Source organism: Ornithodoros turicata, chromosome 2 (assembly GCF_037126465.1).
Source record: "Ornithodoros turicata isolate Travis chromosome 2, ASM3712646v1, whole genome shotgun sequence".
Taxonomy (NCBI): domain Eukaryota; kingdom Metazoa; phylum Arthropoda; class Arachnida; order Ixodida; family Argasidae; genus Ornithodoros; species Ornithodoros turicata.
This window is the reverse complement of record NC_088202.1, coordinates 33,896,185-33,912,892: the sequence shown is the minus strand read 5'-3', so window position 1 is coordinate 33,912,892 and position 16,708 is coordinate 33,896,185. Positions and strand designations below refer to the sequence as shown.

The window sequence follows — 16,708 nt, the reverse complement described above, 5'->3', positions numbered from 1 at the left end:
GGCAGGTGGATTAATTTGTCCCACCTGAGGGTTCTTTAACGTGCATCGAAACATCAGCACACGGCCCACAGTATACAGGGTGTCCCAGCTAAATGCGAAGATATTTTTAAAAAATATATACCGCACTTTTTCCGAGATGAAATCAATTGCAATATACCATATGCTGAAGGGCACTCCTTAGGAGAACATTAGCAAACTCCTAAGGCAATGTCTGAATTAACTTTCAATAATTAACTTTTTAATTATAAAAGCAACGAAGTTGTCCCAATGAGAACATCTGGTTCCTTCGGTCACCTGATACCGGAGCCGTTTTCAGAACAAGAATCCGTTAGATAGATCGTCCGCAAAAAAATTAGTGAAGGAACACCATTTTTTTCCTTATTTTGTTCATTGCGCATGTTCGGAAACGCGTCTTTCCTTCACCCCCAATGTGAGAGGGTGAAAGAGCACACTATCGCCTCTTGCGTCCTGGAATAAGATTAAAAGAAAACAGAAAATGCAACCCAATATAAGGACAGTTCCGATAGAGTCACCCGATACATTTGTTTTTGTTTTGTGTCCCCAAGTTAAAGGTCACGTTCGACGCATGAGGCGGCACTGTGCTCCTTCACTTTCTCACATTGGGAGTGAAGGAAAGACGCGTCTCCAAAGATGCGCAATCAACAAAATAAAGAAGAAAATGGTGTTCCTTCACGATTTTTTTGCGGACGATCTATCGATCGGATTTTTGTTCTTAAAACGGCTCCGGTATCAGGTGACCGAAGGGACCAGATGTCCTTATTGGGACAACTTCCTATGTTTTATAATTCAAAAGTTAATTATTGAAAGTTAATTAAGACATTGTCTTAGGAGTTTGCTAATGCCCTCCTAAGAAGTGCCCTTCAGCATATGCTATATTGCAATTGATTTCATCTCGGAAAAAGTGATATATATATATATTTTTTTTTAAATCTGTTCGCATTTAGCTGGGACACACTGTACTTAACGTCCCTCGGGGAAGACTGCGTACCCGAGGAGCGTGTACCCTGCCAAAGCTGCCGTCCTGAATTGTCCAATCATAGCGGGAGATCGCTTCAGGGGACCAATCGGATGTCTCTCCGCATGGTCGTGCTTCTTGGGAAGGAGAGGGGGAGAGTAGCTTGTTTAATTACTACCAGATTCTATAAGCGCCTTAAGCCGCTATCTATCCCTTCCATTGATTCAATACCTCGATATACTAATCCCTCGTTTTACGACGTATTTCTAAAAAAAATCGCATCTCCTTTCATCTTTCGTAATAGCCTTTCCATTTCAAACCATAAGCAATGTTTATGTGTGTCTACTATTTGTAGAGCCCTGTAGCGTCTCTATAAGCGTGTGTCAGAGACGAGGAGCATGGAGGGACAGACACGCACAACGCCTGTGTGACGTTGTGTGTGTGCATATGTTCCTCCTTGGTAAAGCCGTTAAAACCCTAGTGCCGGGACAAATGAAAACAGACGCAGCACATTGCACTGTACTTCAACCAAATGAATTTTGTTGCACAAACAATGTATGTATACCGTTATCATGTTCTACGGATCTGCCCGAGTTTTATGGTTGATGTCCCTCCTTGTCCCTCGTCTCGAGGTTTCGCTATGATAAACAAAGGAGGGCTCTACCTCAATCTTCAAGCTAACAAAATTCACGTTGTTTACAGGAAAGGAACCGCAGAGATAGATTTAGATTTCTCTTTGTAGTCGTTAGTGTTGCTGACTATGTGTTGTGACGCAACCGGTGCAGAGCCGTCGCAAGAAGTATCCGTGCTCTGTTCCCTTTTGTCTTGTCTCTCCACAAGTAGATCGTTGTACATTTAGAGACAGGAGTAATGGTCCATGTCGAGCTTCTTCGCCGCTGGTCCGCCCGATATATTTCACTTAGCAATGGCCGTGTATCCCTACCTTGCCACTGCGGCAGTATAGGAAATGAATTTCTTCCGTTTACTCAGAGTTGGTACGACTGTTATTGTTCCAATGTTGCTGTTTTCAACGAAGCCCGATCTTGATTACGTACACTCTAAAAACAGAACTTCACCGCATAGCACGCTGTGCGCCAACCACTGCGAAGAATTATAGGATTATCGCTTCTGATTCGAAGGGAGAGGGGAGCGTACGCCTTTTTGTGGCAATTTTCATATATCCAAATTGCCACAAAAAGACGTACGCCCACCTCTCTCTTCGAATCAGAAGCGATAATTTTATCATTCTTCGCAGTGGTTGGCGCACAGCGTGCTATGCGATGAAGTTCTGTTTTTAGAGTGTACGTAATCAAGATCGAGTTTCGGCGGCCAACAACGGCACGCTATCTCGACACCCCCCTCTGTTTTCAGAGTGTATGGACATGTCGCGCAGATGCTTGCATGCACTCTTAGAAAAAAGGGTGGAGCACTTACACCTTTTAGGAGGTAATAGTTGTCGCAGATGTTGTGCATAAAAGTTTGCAAAGTTCTACTTGCTACCTACGAATGATGATAGGGTTACCGCTTCTGATTCGGTGAGCGAGGTGGGCGTACGCCTTTTTGTAGCAATTTCGTTATATGATAATTCCTTTTACCACCCTTTTACACTCTTTATCAGACGTTATGTTGACCTAGGTGGTAACTATAGAAGTTACCACCTTTTCACACCCTTTTTTCTTAGAGTGTGTGTACATAAGTATGCCAGATATATTCTGCATAGAAGATAATCTGGGAAGATGTTCCCGTGAGAGGTGCTTAAATACAGTATGTTCTATGCTGAGACAAAATTTATCCATGGGCCGACCAGTGATCCGCGACTAGCTCATGGTCACAGTTGTCTTACGACGTAAAGCCACCAACTATCATAGCATCGGTATCAAGCGTAGCTCCACTCCGTGAAGGTCGCATGAGCAAGCTTTACTGACGCTCCATTGGACTGTAGATGGGTAGAAATCCAGCGAACCGGTAGAGATGTAGGAAGGGAGTTGCCTCAGAACAGAAGGCGGTTACTGTCTTGAGGCTAATCCCTTCCTCCATTGGACTGTGTTCGACCAACACAGTGATGCATTATGATCAGTGACGGATCCAGGGGGAAGGGAGGGGGCCGATCGCCCCCCCCCCAAAAAAAACGTCATTTTATACGTTGGGTTCCCTCTCTCCCCTCCACCACTACGCGCTCCGACAAAGAAACCGCCCCCTCCCCGCCAAACCGAGGGGTTGGATACGCCACTGACTATGATGCACAGTGATGCACTGTCCTGGGGATCACTGATAGCAGCTGATTTTCATATCTAATATCGTCAGTGGTCTTGTTCACTACCCGATACTGTAACAGGTTGAATAATTCTAAACAGGTGCGTCTCCTCTTCTGCTGAGCCCATGGGTCATTTCCACGCGTTTTGGACGATGCGCAAACGAAAAGAGAAACATAGCAATCTACGAGTATATCGCAATCGTTTCACAACATGGGGTACCGTACGCAGTGGGAGATCCAGTAAAGTTCATATCAAGCACCTGTTGCTATGTTCGCCTACTCGATAAACCTATCAGGAAAGCCGAAACGAGGATTCGGCCCAAGCAACACAATGTACTTGCATTTCATGTGCATGGGGGAACTACAGGTTGTCTCATCAGAGCGGTGTGTCATTTCGCAGAATGAAAATTACTTTCAACTTGGCATTCCCGGCCCATATGCGCTCGCACATTCGGTACATTTCGCTGCTTGGGAACTCTCACCGTCACCGATTAGTAGACCAACCTACTAATATCGAATTGCACTGGTCTATATGGCGGCTATTTTTCGCTCCCCGGTGGAGAACGCGTGTTTCGCAAATGCAAGCATCTACTTGCCATGAACGCATGCGTCCGAACAGCATATCGTACCACAGCCGTGTCCGCGGTGGATCTGTACGTATCGTACCCACCAAGCAGGGAAGGAACAGTGTGAATTACCCTTTACCGCCTCTGGAACGTCTTGGCATTCATTTGGCGCTGTGTGATTCGGATGCGCTTGGGATGTGTTTCAACCGGTGATCCAGCAAATGGTCTTGTCATGGTGGAAGCAAGTGATGTAATGAGTACACGGTCTAGCTTTCGGCCTCTTCATTTAGTCGCCGCCGTCTTACTTGCTCTGCGTCGGCCTTCTCCATATCCTATTGCAATACATTACGATTTTCTTGAGGTGTGCATGGATGCAAACCTGAAGGGTCCGCTTCCATCACGCTCCATTACAACAGCACGAAATCACTGTGTCTCCTCCCAAAAGGAGCAAATTCTTTTTTGGAGCTTCTCCTTCCTACACCATTGCAGTGCAGTGAAAGCACGCGTAACAAGAGATCGCCACGAACGGACGCATGTTTTGTCCGACTTCACTCCGGATTTGTAGAATGCATTCTGCAATAAAATACTCCTTTATAATGAGTTGTAGTACAGCGCATGCGCTGTTGTCAGCCGCCGAGATTTCTCCTGAATCAACCTTGGTGTTTACTTAGGCCTGGCGCATGCTCGAAATGTCATCGTCACCACCAAGTGAAGTCAAGCCGCTTTCTTTAATCGCGCTATCTCCTTATATTATATGTTGCTTCCAATGCGCCGGACCATTCTATGCCCGCAAGAAGGCGCCTTTCTGTGGATGCTGCATTGTCAACCGCAGCAGGCCCTCGGATTCCTGCTTGGTCAATGCAGACGATTTGCTTGGTCATATCCCGGCAATTTTTCTTTGTCAGAATATGAACATTTGCGTCCTCTTGGTCGAAACGTGCATGCAATCGCGCTTGTTCTCGTGGCGAATTCCTAGCGCAAAGAATTCGCGAGCTGGCGCTTTATTCGCCCGACCTCGATACAGCCGTGAAACGGTTTTCCCCAAAATGTCCGGTGTCGTCACATCTGCATCGCGAGGGCCCGCACGTCGAAGTTAACATGGGTTAACAGACGACAGAAACGGAACACGAGCGACCGCGATGCCCCTAGCGTCATTCAAGCGATTAAAGCCACATGCTTCTGTGGTCCCCCATGTTCGGGTGGCAACCGTCACGTGGCATGTTGCGAGCGCTAGGCTGGCAATTTCTGAGCGCTAGGCCGTGTTGCCACATTTTGACCAGGCGAATTCGCCATAAGTATCGCCGCGTTTCTGGATGAATTGCCCGCGTCGGTGCTCCATGTACGAGTATTAGCCTATAGTTAGCTTTCGTTGCGTGCTCCAATGCACTACAAGAAAATATAAAGTAATTCTTTTATATAATTGGGACTTTACAAGAGATTGAGACAACTGAGATCATGAGCGACCCCACAGCGGTCGATCTGTGGATTGCTTTTGCCCACCTGAGGGTTCTTTAAAGTGCGATGAATGATGAATGAAGTGGTTATCGCTTCTGATTCAAAGAGAGAGGGGGCGTACGCCTTTTTGTGTCAGTTTGGATACATGGTAATTGACACGAAAAGGCGTACGCCTCCCTCTCCCCTCGAATCAGAAGCGATAACCCTATCATTCGTGGCAATGGTTGGCGCAGAGCGTGCTATGCGGTGAAGTTCAGTTTTTAGAGTGTACAATGATCCATGTGCACCATTTCTCTGCTCTTATAGTAGGCAGCGTATGGACAAATCTTAAAGCACCCTACTTTATTCATTATCGTTTCAGACATCGTCCGAGCAAGACGAACTGGCGGACTTGGACCTGAATGACCCAAACCTTTCAAAAGCGGCCTGCGTCATCCAGGCCACATTCCGAGGCCACCGGGTGCGAAAGAGTCCCATCCATCAAGCTGAGGGGGAATCTACCGGCAAAGATGAAACAACGCGGGAATCATCCCTCCAATCAGCGCAGCAGGACGAAGAGGATGTGCCTGATGTATGTTCGTTCTCAGAGTAACATATACCGCGAAATCTCAAAGGGAACTACACATATATTCACGCACGGGCAAAAAAGAAAGAAAAGACATCCGCTCCACTTCAAAGACCTACAATATTTTACTTTCGCTTTTCTCTTTTATCTCGTGAGAGAACCGTTTACACGTCTCGGAATGTTCTCTGTGTTGGCCGTTCGTTCTTCCTGCGTGTACATTCTTTGTGCGCAAGGCTCCGTGAATTGCCCACCGGGGTCTCAGAAATTGAGATCTACAATCTGGGACTGCTTCATTCTTGATCGATTGAAATGACCAATTATAACAGAATAAACATGATTCGAACTTCCTCGTGTAAGACGATCAAAGGGACACTTTTTCTCCTAAAACGCACAGAGTGAAAGCGGGGTGCGGTTTTATTTACTTGAATACGTGCAAGGCTTTGTGTACCCCACGCACTTTCACTATTTACAAAGCAGATCAAGCAGCGAAATCAACGTATCTCTCTCCGTTCTCGAATGCGTCATCAAACATCATTGGACTACGTAAAACGGAACCGACGTATCACAACCACGTATCTCTCGGGTCGGTCACGAATGACGTTTTGCGTCCGTCAATCAATCTCAGACACGCACAAGGTGAACCGTGTTCTGCGTAGGGAAAGCTCGGTAATATAGTGCAACTGCCACAACGAGTACAACCTGCGGCTCCGTCACTGCGGAGCGATTTAACTTTAAAGCACTAGTGTGCCTTACAAAACAATCTTATTTCTTTTGCTGAGAGCCTTGTACAACGAAAGATGTACAACGTTACGGCAGCACCTTCCTCGTGAATGTAGTCTAGTGACTCTGAAAAAAATCTTCTTAAAAATGCATCAATGTAAGTTGTTTCCTGCGCGAAATGTCAACATGACGTCGACGTTATTGTTGTGAGAAAACTGAGGGCGGCGCACGTCATTACTGTGCCACTATGTTGTTATCGACGTCTGTATTTTCGGAAAACGTATTTGAAAGTTAATGAACATTTACAGACTCATACACCGTTGTTCATACACAGGTTGAATGCACCATGAAGCCATGGTACTGCTTGCCACATATTTGTCTGAAACCAAGAGCTCGCGGTTTAGCCTGTCTGAAATGTACTGGTGTTGCAAGGCCGTTTCTTCAGACTAACAGACACGTACGGCATACTAGCCAGTACGTGTGTATTAGTTGAAGGAAACAATATTGCACCACCTGGAGATTCCGGACCGGATAAACCGCGAGCTGTCGATTTCAGACAAGTATGTCGCAAGCAGTACGTACCACAACCTGCGGATATTCAAATTTCGATTTTAAAAACTTCCGTACGGTAAACGGAAAGCAAGCTTATCTGTACCTCGTGGCTTTCAAAACTCACGCGGATTATCCTCTCTGGGAAAAAAAAAACGCCGATATTAACACAGTCTTCCTTGAGATGAGCTGACCGAATCCAGCCCCCCAATGCTCCGCGCTCAAAGCTCTTTTGACCTTTGTGGACACAATCGGACTTCGATCATTATTGTGAAGGGGCTCATTATTTCATTCCCCGCATCACCAGCAGCAATGGGGTAGAGTATCGCCTCTGGGAATGAAACGCCCCATTCATCATCTTAAAATAAAGTAGTAGTTGTTGTTGTTTTTAATTCATCACTAAGATGACAGCGGTGCTGCAATGTTCCGCGCACGTGCACGTTCGGCAGGTAGAACAAGACACCTTTCGGGACCATGATACGTGACGTAAGGAGCCTGCTTTGAAAAACATTCATTACATTATGTGCTGTGAGCACGACCTAAGGAAGCAAGGAATATTTGAACATTCACGCATTGAATTAGAAGCAGGTTCGGGCTGTTAGGGCAAGCTCAGCTACACAGACCGACATATGAAACACAAATTTTGTATCCGTGTCGCGGTAAATAATGTAATAGAACATAAGGTACAAGCCTACAATCAAAGTATACGTGTGACTCCTCGTGCTATACACAAAGTAATAAGTTGGGTAATTCAAACGGGAGAAAAAATAATATTACGAAATAAAATGTCGTTTCGCTCTGATGACAACATGTTCCAGATGCTGCAACACGAATAAGCAAGCGGGAAGAAGTCAAAGCTTACACTTGCCACAAGGGCACGAAAAATGACATTCTCGTCTATTGTCATTCGGACCTGCAATGCCACCGCTTCAAAGAGCCTTCAAAGAATGAAACGTAGTTTACAGGTCGAAAATGCGAGAGGAATGGGTCCTCGAGACAGAAAACCTGCTTCCAGAATGCATGCCTGGTTTCCTTAACGGCAAGTGCACTACGTATGGCGTGTTACACCTGGTGGCCTTTGTGGAACATGGACGAGCACAAGGTCGGACCACAGCGGCAGCATTGTTAGTCATCAAAAGGGGCATACGACACGATCAGCTACAGCCACGTCCTACATGATCTGTATCGCCTAGGAATACAAGGCTGGCCTCTACGGTGGATCGCAGACTATCTCGAAGGAAGGTCAGTGTATATGCAGACAGAAGACGGGAATAGTGACAGTCATGGCCTCTGAAGTGGGGGTCCCACAGGGCAGCGTGCTGAGTCCCCTGCTTTTCAACGTGGTCATGGCGAACCTGCCGCGACGGTTACCGAAGAATGTGCACATTAGTATGTACACCGACGACATAGGCATATGGTGCTCTGGCGTTCAGTTGCCCGCATTGCGGCAGCGCCTTCAAAATTGGTTAGATTGGTTAGATTGTACGGCCACCTTCTTAACGGAGAGCTCAGCCGAGAAAACTGTGTTCCTTCCCTTCAGTCGAAAGAAAATGAAGATTTCTCAACTGAAGCTTGACGACCAACCAATTAAGGAGAGTGTCTCATCACCGGTGCTTGGGACTAATAGTGGACTCGCAGCTCTCTTAGGCTGCTCACATTAAACATATCAAGGGAAGAACCGACGCACGTATCAACATTCTGCGGCGCGTCAGCGGCTCCCGCTAGGGAATGTCGACAGCGTCGATCCTCGCCATACAGAAAGCACCCATTCGGCAGATGGCGGCCTACTATTTGCCAGTACAGCATGGAATAAGCGTGTTATCAAAAAGCTTAAAAGTCTGCCTCGGTGTACCTTGTGCAACTTCAAATGTCCTAACTACAGCAGGGGTCAGATAACTCCCATTAGATGTACTGAGGACACAGGAGACAGTGTGGCACTACGTTCGTCTATGCAGGCGGCATCACAAACACCCCCTTGCAAGGAAGGTGGCACGTCGAAATTCGCAGTTCATCAAAGGGATCACTCCACATCGCAGTGCTTTACCAAAAGCACAGTTGACGCTAACGGCGGTCTATCCACCGTGGACAGCAGAACTCCTCATATTGCATTGACTGTACCAGGTGTATACCACCAAAAGGCTGCTCAACCATCTCCAGTGCTGAAACAGTACTGTCTGTCTATGATGAAGAGCCATCATACTAGAATCGCAATTTTCACGGATGTGTCTACGGCAACGTCTGCATCAACATTTGTTGTTAAAGGAAAATTTATTAAACTCAAGAACAGAATATGAACTGCTACTTTACACCTTAGTTGACATACGCCTTACGTACAAACACACATACTTACATACTTAAGTTCACCACTCTAGATGTCTGCGCTTATCTACAGTACGGAATGCAGTACATAATGAGTGTGAGTATATACACAGGTGCAGATATTTACAGGGCAAATGAGAGCACGTGAATGACGCACCAGAGACGGTCACACACCCACTGTGAACCTAGATAGAAGGGTGATGACGTCATTTGTGCGCGAACTCTTGCACACCATCTAAAGCGTGTAATTCAGGTGTAACACTTTGGTGAGCAAAACGCGCACATTGCGCCCTAACAAGAAGATAGGGGTCGTCCGCTGACGTCGGGCCACAGCAGTGCAACGAGCTTTCCACAACACCGAAGCACCATACGCGATGAGCAAGACACTTAGCCGATGCGGCCGCCGATGGTGGATTGCACAGGACACAAGATGCGTGTGGACCGTCTGACTATGCCCCAGAATGTACGAGCAACGTGGCAGTCGAAGATAACATGCTGGTTAGTCTCCTGGTGCTTACAGTATAAAAAAAGTATGATGTTGTTACGTTCCATGAGTGGAGACTATCACGAGTTGGCTGAATTCCCCAAGAAAAACTCCACATGATGTCTCGTAAACATCCATGGCGCATACAGCTGCCTACGACATGTTTGCCGCATGCTCCTTCCGTCTTCTCACATCGTCATATGTTATGGCAGTTCTATGCAGTACCTTCTTTGCCATAGAAGAGGCTGAAGCAGATGCCATGCTGCGGACGGGGACGAGCGACGACACCTCTTGGTGATATGCGCTAACGGCTGCATGGAAAATCTGCGGTACCACTGCTGCTGGCGGGTCAACGACCACGTGCAGGAATTCACTCGGAAATGGACCCATCCAGTAGGTTAACAGTACCTTAGAAGGGTTGTCTTCAACGCTAAACAGACTTCGCAAGGCACAGCAGAGAAGGAATGGCAATGCTGTCCCACAGAACATCGTTGACAAAAGTTGCATTGGTAGATATGCAGCTGACAATGCAGAGTCAGATGTCAAACACCTGTTAAAATTGCTGGCAGAAAACATATGCAGAAGGCCGACAGACGTTCATCCTTGCTTCACCAGGTAGACCCGGAGCTGAAATTTCGTGTTCCGTCCAGCATATACCGCGACCTATGCAAACACTTTTGCATCTGTATCAACTTAACGTTCCTTATGGTCAACAGTTCCTTCATAAAGTCAGCAGGGCCGGTTCAACAAACAGCCCAGTATGTGCATCTGTGAAAAACACGAAACACATCCTCATTCACTGCACAAGATATGGATTGGATTGGATAGCATTGGATATGAAAGAAAAATATGGAGAAGTTATTCCCAACCCGGTCAGGACTGGCCACTCGAAAACGCGTTTGTGGGTGGAACAGTAGAGTCAGAAGAAAGAGAGAGAAAACAGACAAACAAACGAGAAACATTCATGCCAAATATTCATGCCAAACGGCTACATTGAACTCTGCTCTAGACCTCTTGTACAATAGAACCTTCGATATAGTTAAGGGGCTGGGTGTATGTGAACCCAAAAAGAGTGTTGCGTGACGTGAGCGTTGCAGTGTTATGATCACTTGTCAACTTCATAGTGAGCTATGATATCGAATCTGTATTTTAGGACCGCCTTCTAGGCATGTGTCGTCGAGTTCCTCGTTCCTGTTATAGTTTCTCGCTATTCCTCGTCATCAGCAATGGGGTAGAGTATCGCCCCTGGCGATGAAACTCCCTGTTCATCATCTCAAAATAAAGTTGTTGTTTGGGGATGCAGCTACGCATGTGCATATACAGTTCGGTCACCGGGAGGGGTGATGTTTTTCTCTTTTTATCTTTTCATTTTTCCTTTCTGTGAGGTTCATCCATTTAAGGGTTCTTTATGGGAGTAACAGAATTCGTCAGGTGACGTATTCAATTTCTTCCTTTTTTGTTTACATTCATACTCAACTCCCATTTAATATTTTGAATTGTAATAGTATTATGTTGATTTCCAAGTGGACCCATGTTAACAAATTTTAACATCAAGTGCTCTCAGCATAAGCTGCTAACTCACAAAACAAACAAACACGGCGCCGTGCGTCTTTTGGATTTGTCGCTTAATGTTGCAAACTTGAACGTCTCATTTCGTGAAAAGATCCTTGGGTAGGCTAAAGTTTAAGAAGCCATCTGGCGTTGTTTTATGCAGACTAAAATTGTTGCTCTGCGCGGACGCCGGTAAGTAGAGTAAGCATTACACGGGCTAATCAGTTGTGGCAGGCCCATTAAGCAGAAAATGGTATTAAGGCAAATGGCCTTAAAATTGTCCCTGTTGCAACGAGCCAATGACACGAAAGCTTTCCGCATTAAGCATTTAAGGTCATTTTTCGTAGCCACGGGGAACGGGTATTATAGTTATTAGTGCGAAAAACGCGCGTGCGTCAGTGTGTCAGGAAATGTAGCGTGGCGACGTTCCAGTATAGTTCCAGTTGGAATGTGTCAACAATATTTTGTGTGACTTGTGTATGGATGGGATAATCTGATACCGCGGATATGTATGGATGCATGTCGTGAACATTTAACATTAGGGATGCGAAAGTAATCGAGTACTGACGACTGAGTAATAACGTCAGTTGGACTTCTCTGCACAGCTAATAGATGACTGGGATTTGTTCGGTATGCGAAGGGCATTTGAAATATGGGATTATATTAGCGTATTGGAATTTGCGTGTTCATAGCGACTATATTACAATGACGCATACAAACGGAGAGAAATGCTTGTTTCAGGTGAACTGGATATGTTCTTGCTAGCTAAGGTTTTCGTGCAAAAGTTTCCGCTCTTCTTTTTGTTGAGGGATGATAATGATCAATCAAACTGTGCGCTTTACTTTCGCCTATTAAACTTCCGATGGTGATCAACGTGCCGTACTCCGATAGTGGTCGTTGTTTCTTTCTTTCTTTTTTCTTCTTCTTTTTTGAGCGCCGTTAATGAGGGCGAGTGCAACACACCTCCCATCGCGTAAAGCTGAACCTGGATATATTAACAAGACAATGCGGATTAAGAAAGCTGTCGTGTCGTATTATCGGGAGTTTTTCGCATGCTTTGTCAAACGGAGGTAGAAGCGATATCACACCAGCTCAGCACGGCTACGCTTCTTAGAGACATGAATTACTTTTATTTTAACTGGTTAACGTGACACGAAACGTCCTGGAGCACATGTCATTGACGACATAAACGAAAGAGTCGGCAAGTCGATTACAAAACCGTTTTATAGAAGGGTAGTTTCATTTTAAATCGAACAACGAGTGAAAGTCGTATTTTTTAATTCGCCCAGAAAAAATATATGTTAGAGGACAGCTCAAACGACGCAAATTGCGCCACGTGCGACGCTCGTGCGTGTAGTAGTTTCCGCGTAGGAGAGGGGGAAAGTCTGATGCTGCTTGAGCACGCTTTCTTCTGGACCGACTTTAACGGGATCTAGCACCGCTAATTTTATGTCTACGAACTGGAGGTTTTTTGTGATTATAGACTGCACCATAGACACTGTCGACAGTCACCCACAAAACTCTGAGACCCACAGATTTTCTGTTAAAAAATGCCAAACTTGGCGTAAACGTTCAAAAAGGCCAAATTTTGTTATCAATTTGCTTCATGACGGAAATCTCTGAGAACATCGAGCTTAGTGCCATTCGATAGGACATTGAAAGAGCTTTCGTGCTGTATAGAGCTCATTTTTCTCAACCCAGTCGTTTTTGTGTTATTAGCTTGAGAATCACACATGGTAGGCGAAAATTGCCAATGTTGCATCTCAGTTTTCTCAAAAATGCCATCTTCGATTTCCTTGATTATTTTTCAAAAGGTGGCGTCATGTCTCTACTTTAGACGCCAAGTGAGACTATCTTTTATTTTTGCCTGAGAGACGCGCAGCGATTTTTTTTTGTCAGGCGAGGTGCACGAGGCTGCGGCCCTGCGCGCCCCACCCACGAGCACGAGACCTTCAACCTCTTCTTTGCTACAAATGTCCCGCTGACGGAGAAATCAATGACCACACTGCGTGAGCTTGTTGTAGTGTCCCAGAGCATCACTTTACGTTTACCCAATGGCCTCCCAGTTCCGTCAGGCTCATTCAAACCGTGGGAGAGTACATGAGTTGCCTGTGCGCCTTGACGAGAAGCCCCAGTTCGACGAACATGCCGACAAAGCAGTGAGAAGAAACGAAGCGCTTCGTAGAGATCTTTATCCACTGGTAACATCTCAGCTTTTGTTTCAGGTTGCCGCCAGTCCCCCAGGAAGTGTGAAAGTCACATCCTTTTCATTGGTAAAAGAACGAAAAACGGAAGTTTCGAAAAACGTAAAATGTGCCCATTGCGAGACCCCTGCAGGTGGTGGCTGCCACCATTGGATTAGCATCATCCGATAGCTTTACACATGTCCTTTCACATGATATAAAGTGAATGGTTTCAAGCGCATGGATGCCAGAAGGACTACTGAAGAACACACCGAGGGTTTAAGGTACCTACGGCTACCGGAAACGAGGGATTTTAGTTGTGCGTTGTTCTGTCGGAAATTTTGATTCCCACGGTGACACTGACACATTTCGGTGAGGGCGAACGTGTTATACTTGAGAGCAGCAACTGTCATCACAGCGGTCTTACGGGTTTTGTACCACTCGTCGTGGTTCCGAAATAACGCTACGGAGCATAAAACTAATTAAAGAGAGCATGCACACTTTCGGAACTATCACTTATTGCGCCCAAGCTAAGAGGCGACTGCAACCACGCGACCACAAGTTTGTATTCTCAGATGTTGTAACTTTCTGTCCCCTGTGGCCGTAGTTCTGCCTTCTTAATATTAACTCGCACGACAGCCTCATAGCGTGCGTATGTGTATTGCGTCAAGCACATGTGCGGGAGAATAGTGAATATGCGCACGTGCGTATACGCACACGTCGTGCGTGCGACTCCCATGAAAGTGCGTAATAGCAAGTTCAAGTCGCCCACGAAAGTATTGCCCTGCGTCTCCAAAGGAAAAAATAAATATACGTACCATAAGTGCAAAATAAGTACATAATGCAACATCTGGGCATTAAATTACAAAGCAAAGACTACGAAGCAAAACGCGCTCGTAAACATACGAAGAGCGCCTTTGTGTGGAAAAATCGCTCCGCGGAAAGGTAGACCTACGTCTCAATCAAAAAGAGAAAAGGTACTTTACCAGCACCGCAAAGTACCGGCATAATTCTGCCCCTGTGGAATAAATCGTGAAAAATATTCCGGCTTTTTAGAAATAATTAAGATCGAACATGCAAAATTTTCGCGTACCACTCGTGATTTTGCGATACTAGGCGGACAAAGAATGCGCTTGAACCCAGTCACTTTATATCACGTGAAAGGTCATGTCTAAAGCTATCGGATGATGCTAATCCAATGGTGGCAGCCACCACCTGTAGGGGTCTCGCAATGGGCACATTTTACGTTTTTCGAAACTTTCGGTTTTCGTTCTTTTACCAATGAAAAGAATGTGCCTTTCACACTGCCTGGGGGACTGGCGGCAACCTGAAACAAAAGCTAAGATGTTACCAGTGGATAAAGATCTCTACGAGGCGCTTCGTTTCTTCTCACTGCTTTGTCGGTATGTTCGTCGAACTGGGGCTTCTCGTCAAGGGCGCACAGGCAACTCATGTACTCTCCCACGGTTTGAATGAGCCTGACGGAACTGAGAGACCATTGGGTAAACGTAAAGTGATGCTCCGGGGACACTACAACAAGCTCACGCAGTGTGGTCATTGATTTCTCCGTCAGCGGGACACATGTAGCAAAGAAGAGGTTGAAGGTCGCGTCCTCGTGGGTGGGGCGCGCAAGGCCGCAGCCTCGTGCACCCTGCCTGACAAAAAAAATCGCTACGCGTCTCTCAGGAAAAAATAAAAGATAGTCTCACTTGGCGTCTAAAGTAGAGACATGACGCCACCTTTCGAAAAATAATCAAGGAAATCGAAGATGGCATTTTTGAGAAAATTGAGATGCAACATTGGCAATTTTCGCCTACCATGTGTGATTCTCAAGCTAATAACGCAGAAACAACTGGGCTGAGAAAAATGAGCTCTATACAGCACGAAATCTCTTTCAATGTCCTATCGAATGGCACTAAGCTCGATGATCTCAGAGGTTCCGTCATGAAGCAAATTGGTAACAAAATTTGGCCTTTTTGAACGTTTACGCCAAGTTTGGCATTTTTTAACAGAAAATCTGTGGCTCTCAGAGTTCTGTGGGTGGCTGTCGACAGTGTCTATTGTGCAGCCTAAAATCACAAAAATCCTCCAGTTCCTAGGCATAAAGTCAGCGGTGCTAGATCCCGTCAAAGTCGGTCCAGAAGAAAGCGCGCCCGAGCAGCCTCCGGCTTTCCCCCTCTCCTACGCGGGAACTACTACACGCACGAGCATCGCACGTGGCGCGATTTGCGTCGTTTGAGCTGTCCTCTGATATATATTTTTTCTGGGCGAATTAAAAAATACGACTTTCATACGTTGTTCGATTTAAAATGAAACTACCCAGAACCAATTTCGTTGTAACCGAGGGGTATGCAGAGCTTCTAAGAACGTATCCAGAATCGATTTCAATTGGGCTTATAGGGGGAGAGAAACAAAGAACTGGGACTTACTAGAGGGAGGAGATCAGGCTAAGAAGTACAGGGCGTCTCAAAAATAACGAACACCCTTATAAAATTTAATCAGTTTGGCGATCGCTGATCCACTTTTCGACACAAGCTCTGAAAGAAGGGGGAATATGTTACGCTATGTCACCAACATGGCGGCCAACCTGAAAGCCATCTTGGATTCAGATTTTTTAAATGGGAAGATAGGCTCAAAGGCACCATTGCTAGCCGAGCATTTTGGAAAATGTTATTCTTGTGTGCAATACTCATCAAGAGTGACCTCCTATTGCACGATTGTACAAATAGTGTTGCGTAAACAGGACATGTACAAGGCTGTATTACAGCGTCAGCTGTACAGTGCAGACTTTCCTGAGATCGCGTCGGCGGCCATTCGCATGTCTGCACAATCTCATGTGCGCTCAGCGCTGGGAGTAAGGAAAAGAATCCCGCCAGTTTACAACTGCTATCGATGGAAAGTGCGATAAAAACCAGAGTACAGGGTATACCAAGATAAACTTCGGGGTTTGTAACGGAGATAAAACAAACAGAAACAGTGTCGGGAGGCTAGAGTTGATGTTGGAGGAAGTATTATACCCCAAAATTGTATGTTTATAATGCCACTTGGTCCGTTTTTTCTGCGGATAAATCGTGAAAATAAAAAAA

At 45.8% G+C, this 16,708-nt stretch overlaps 1 protein-coding gene across 1 annotated transcript in view; it reads left to right on the top strand.

Moving 5' to 3' along the window:
* The window catches only part of LOC135385282 (uncharacterized), a 418,308-nt gene that overhangs the window by 383,290 nt on the left and 18,310 nt on the right, over window positions 1-16,708 (top strand). The window contains exon 4 of the mRNA XM_064614500.1: window positions 5,613-5,822. Within this exon, the coding sequence (XP_064470570.1) occupies window positions 5,613-5,822 (210 nt within the window). The remainder of the gene's footprint in view (window positions 1-5,612; window positions 5,823-16,708) is intronic.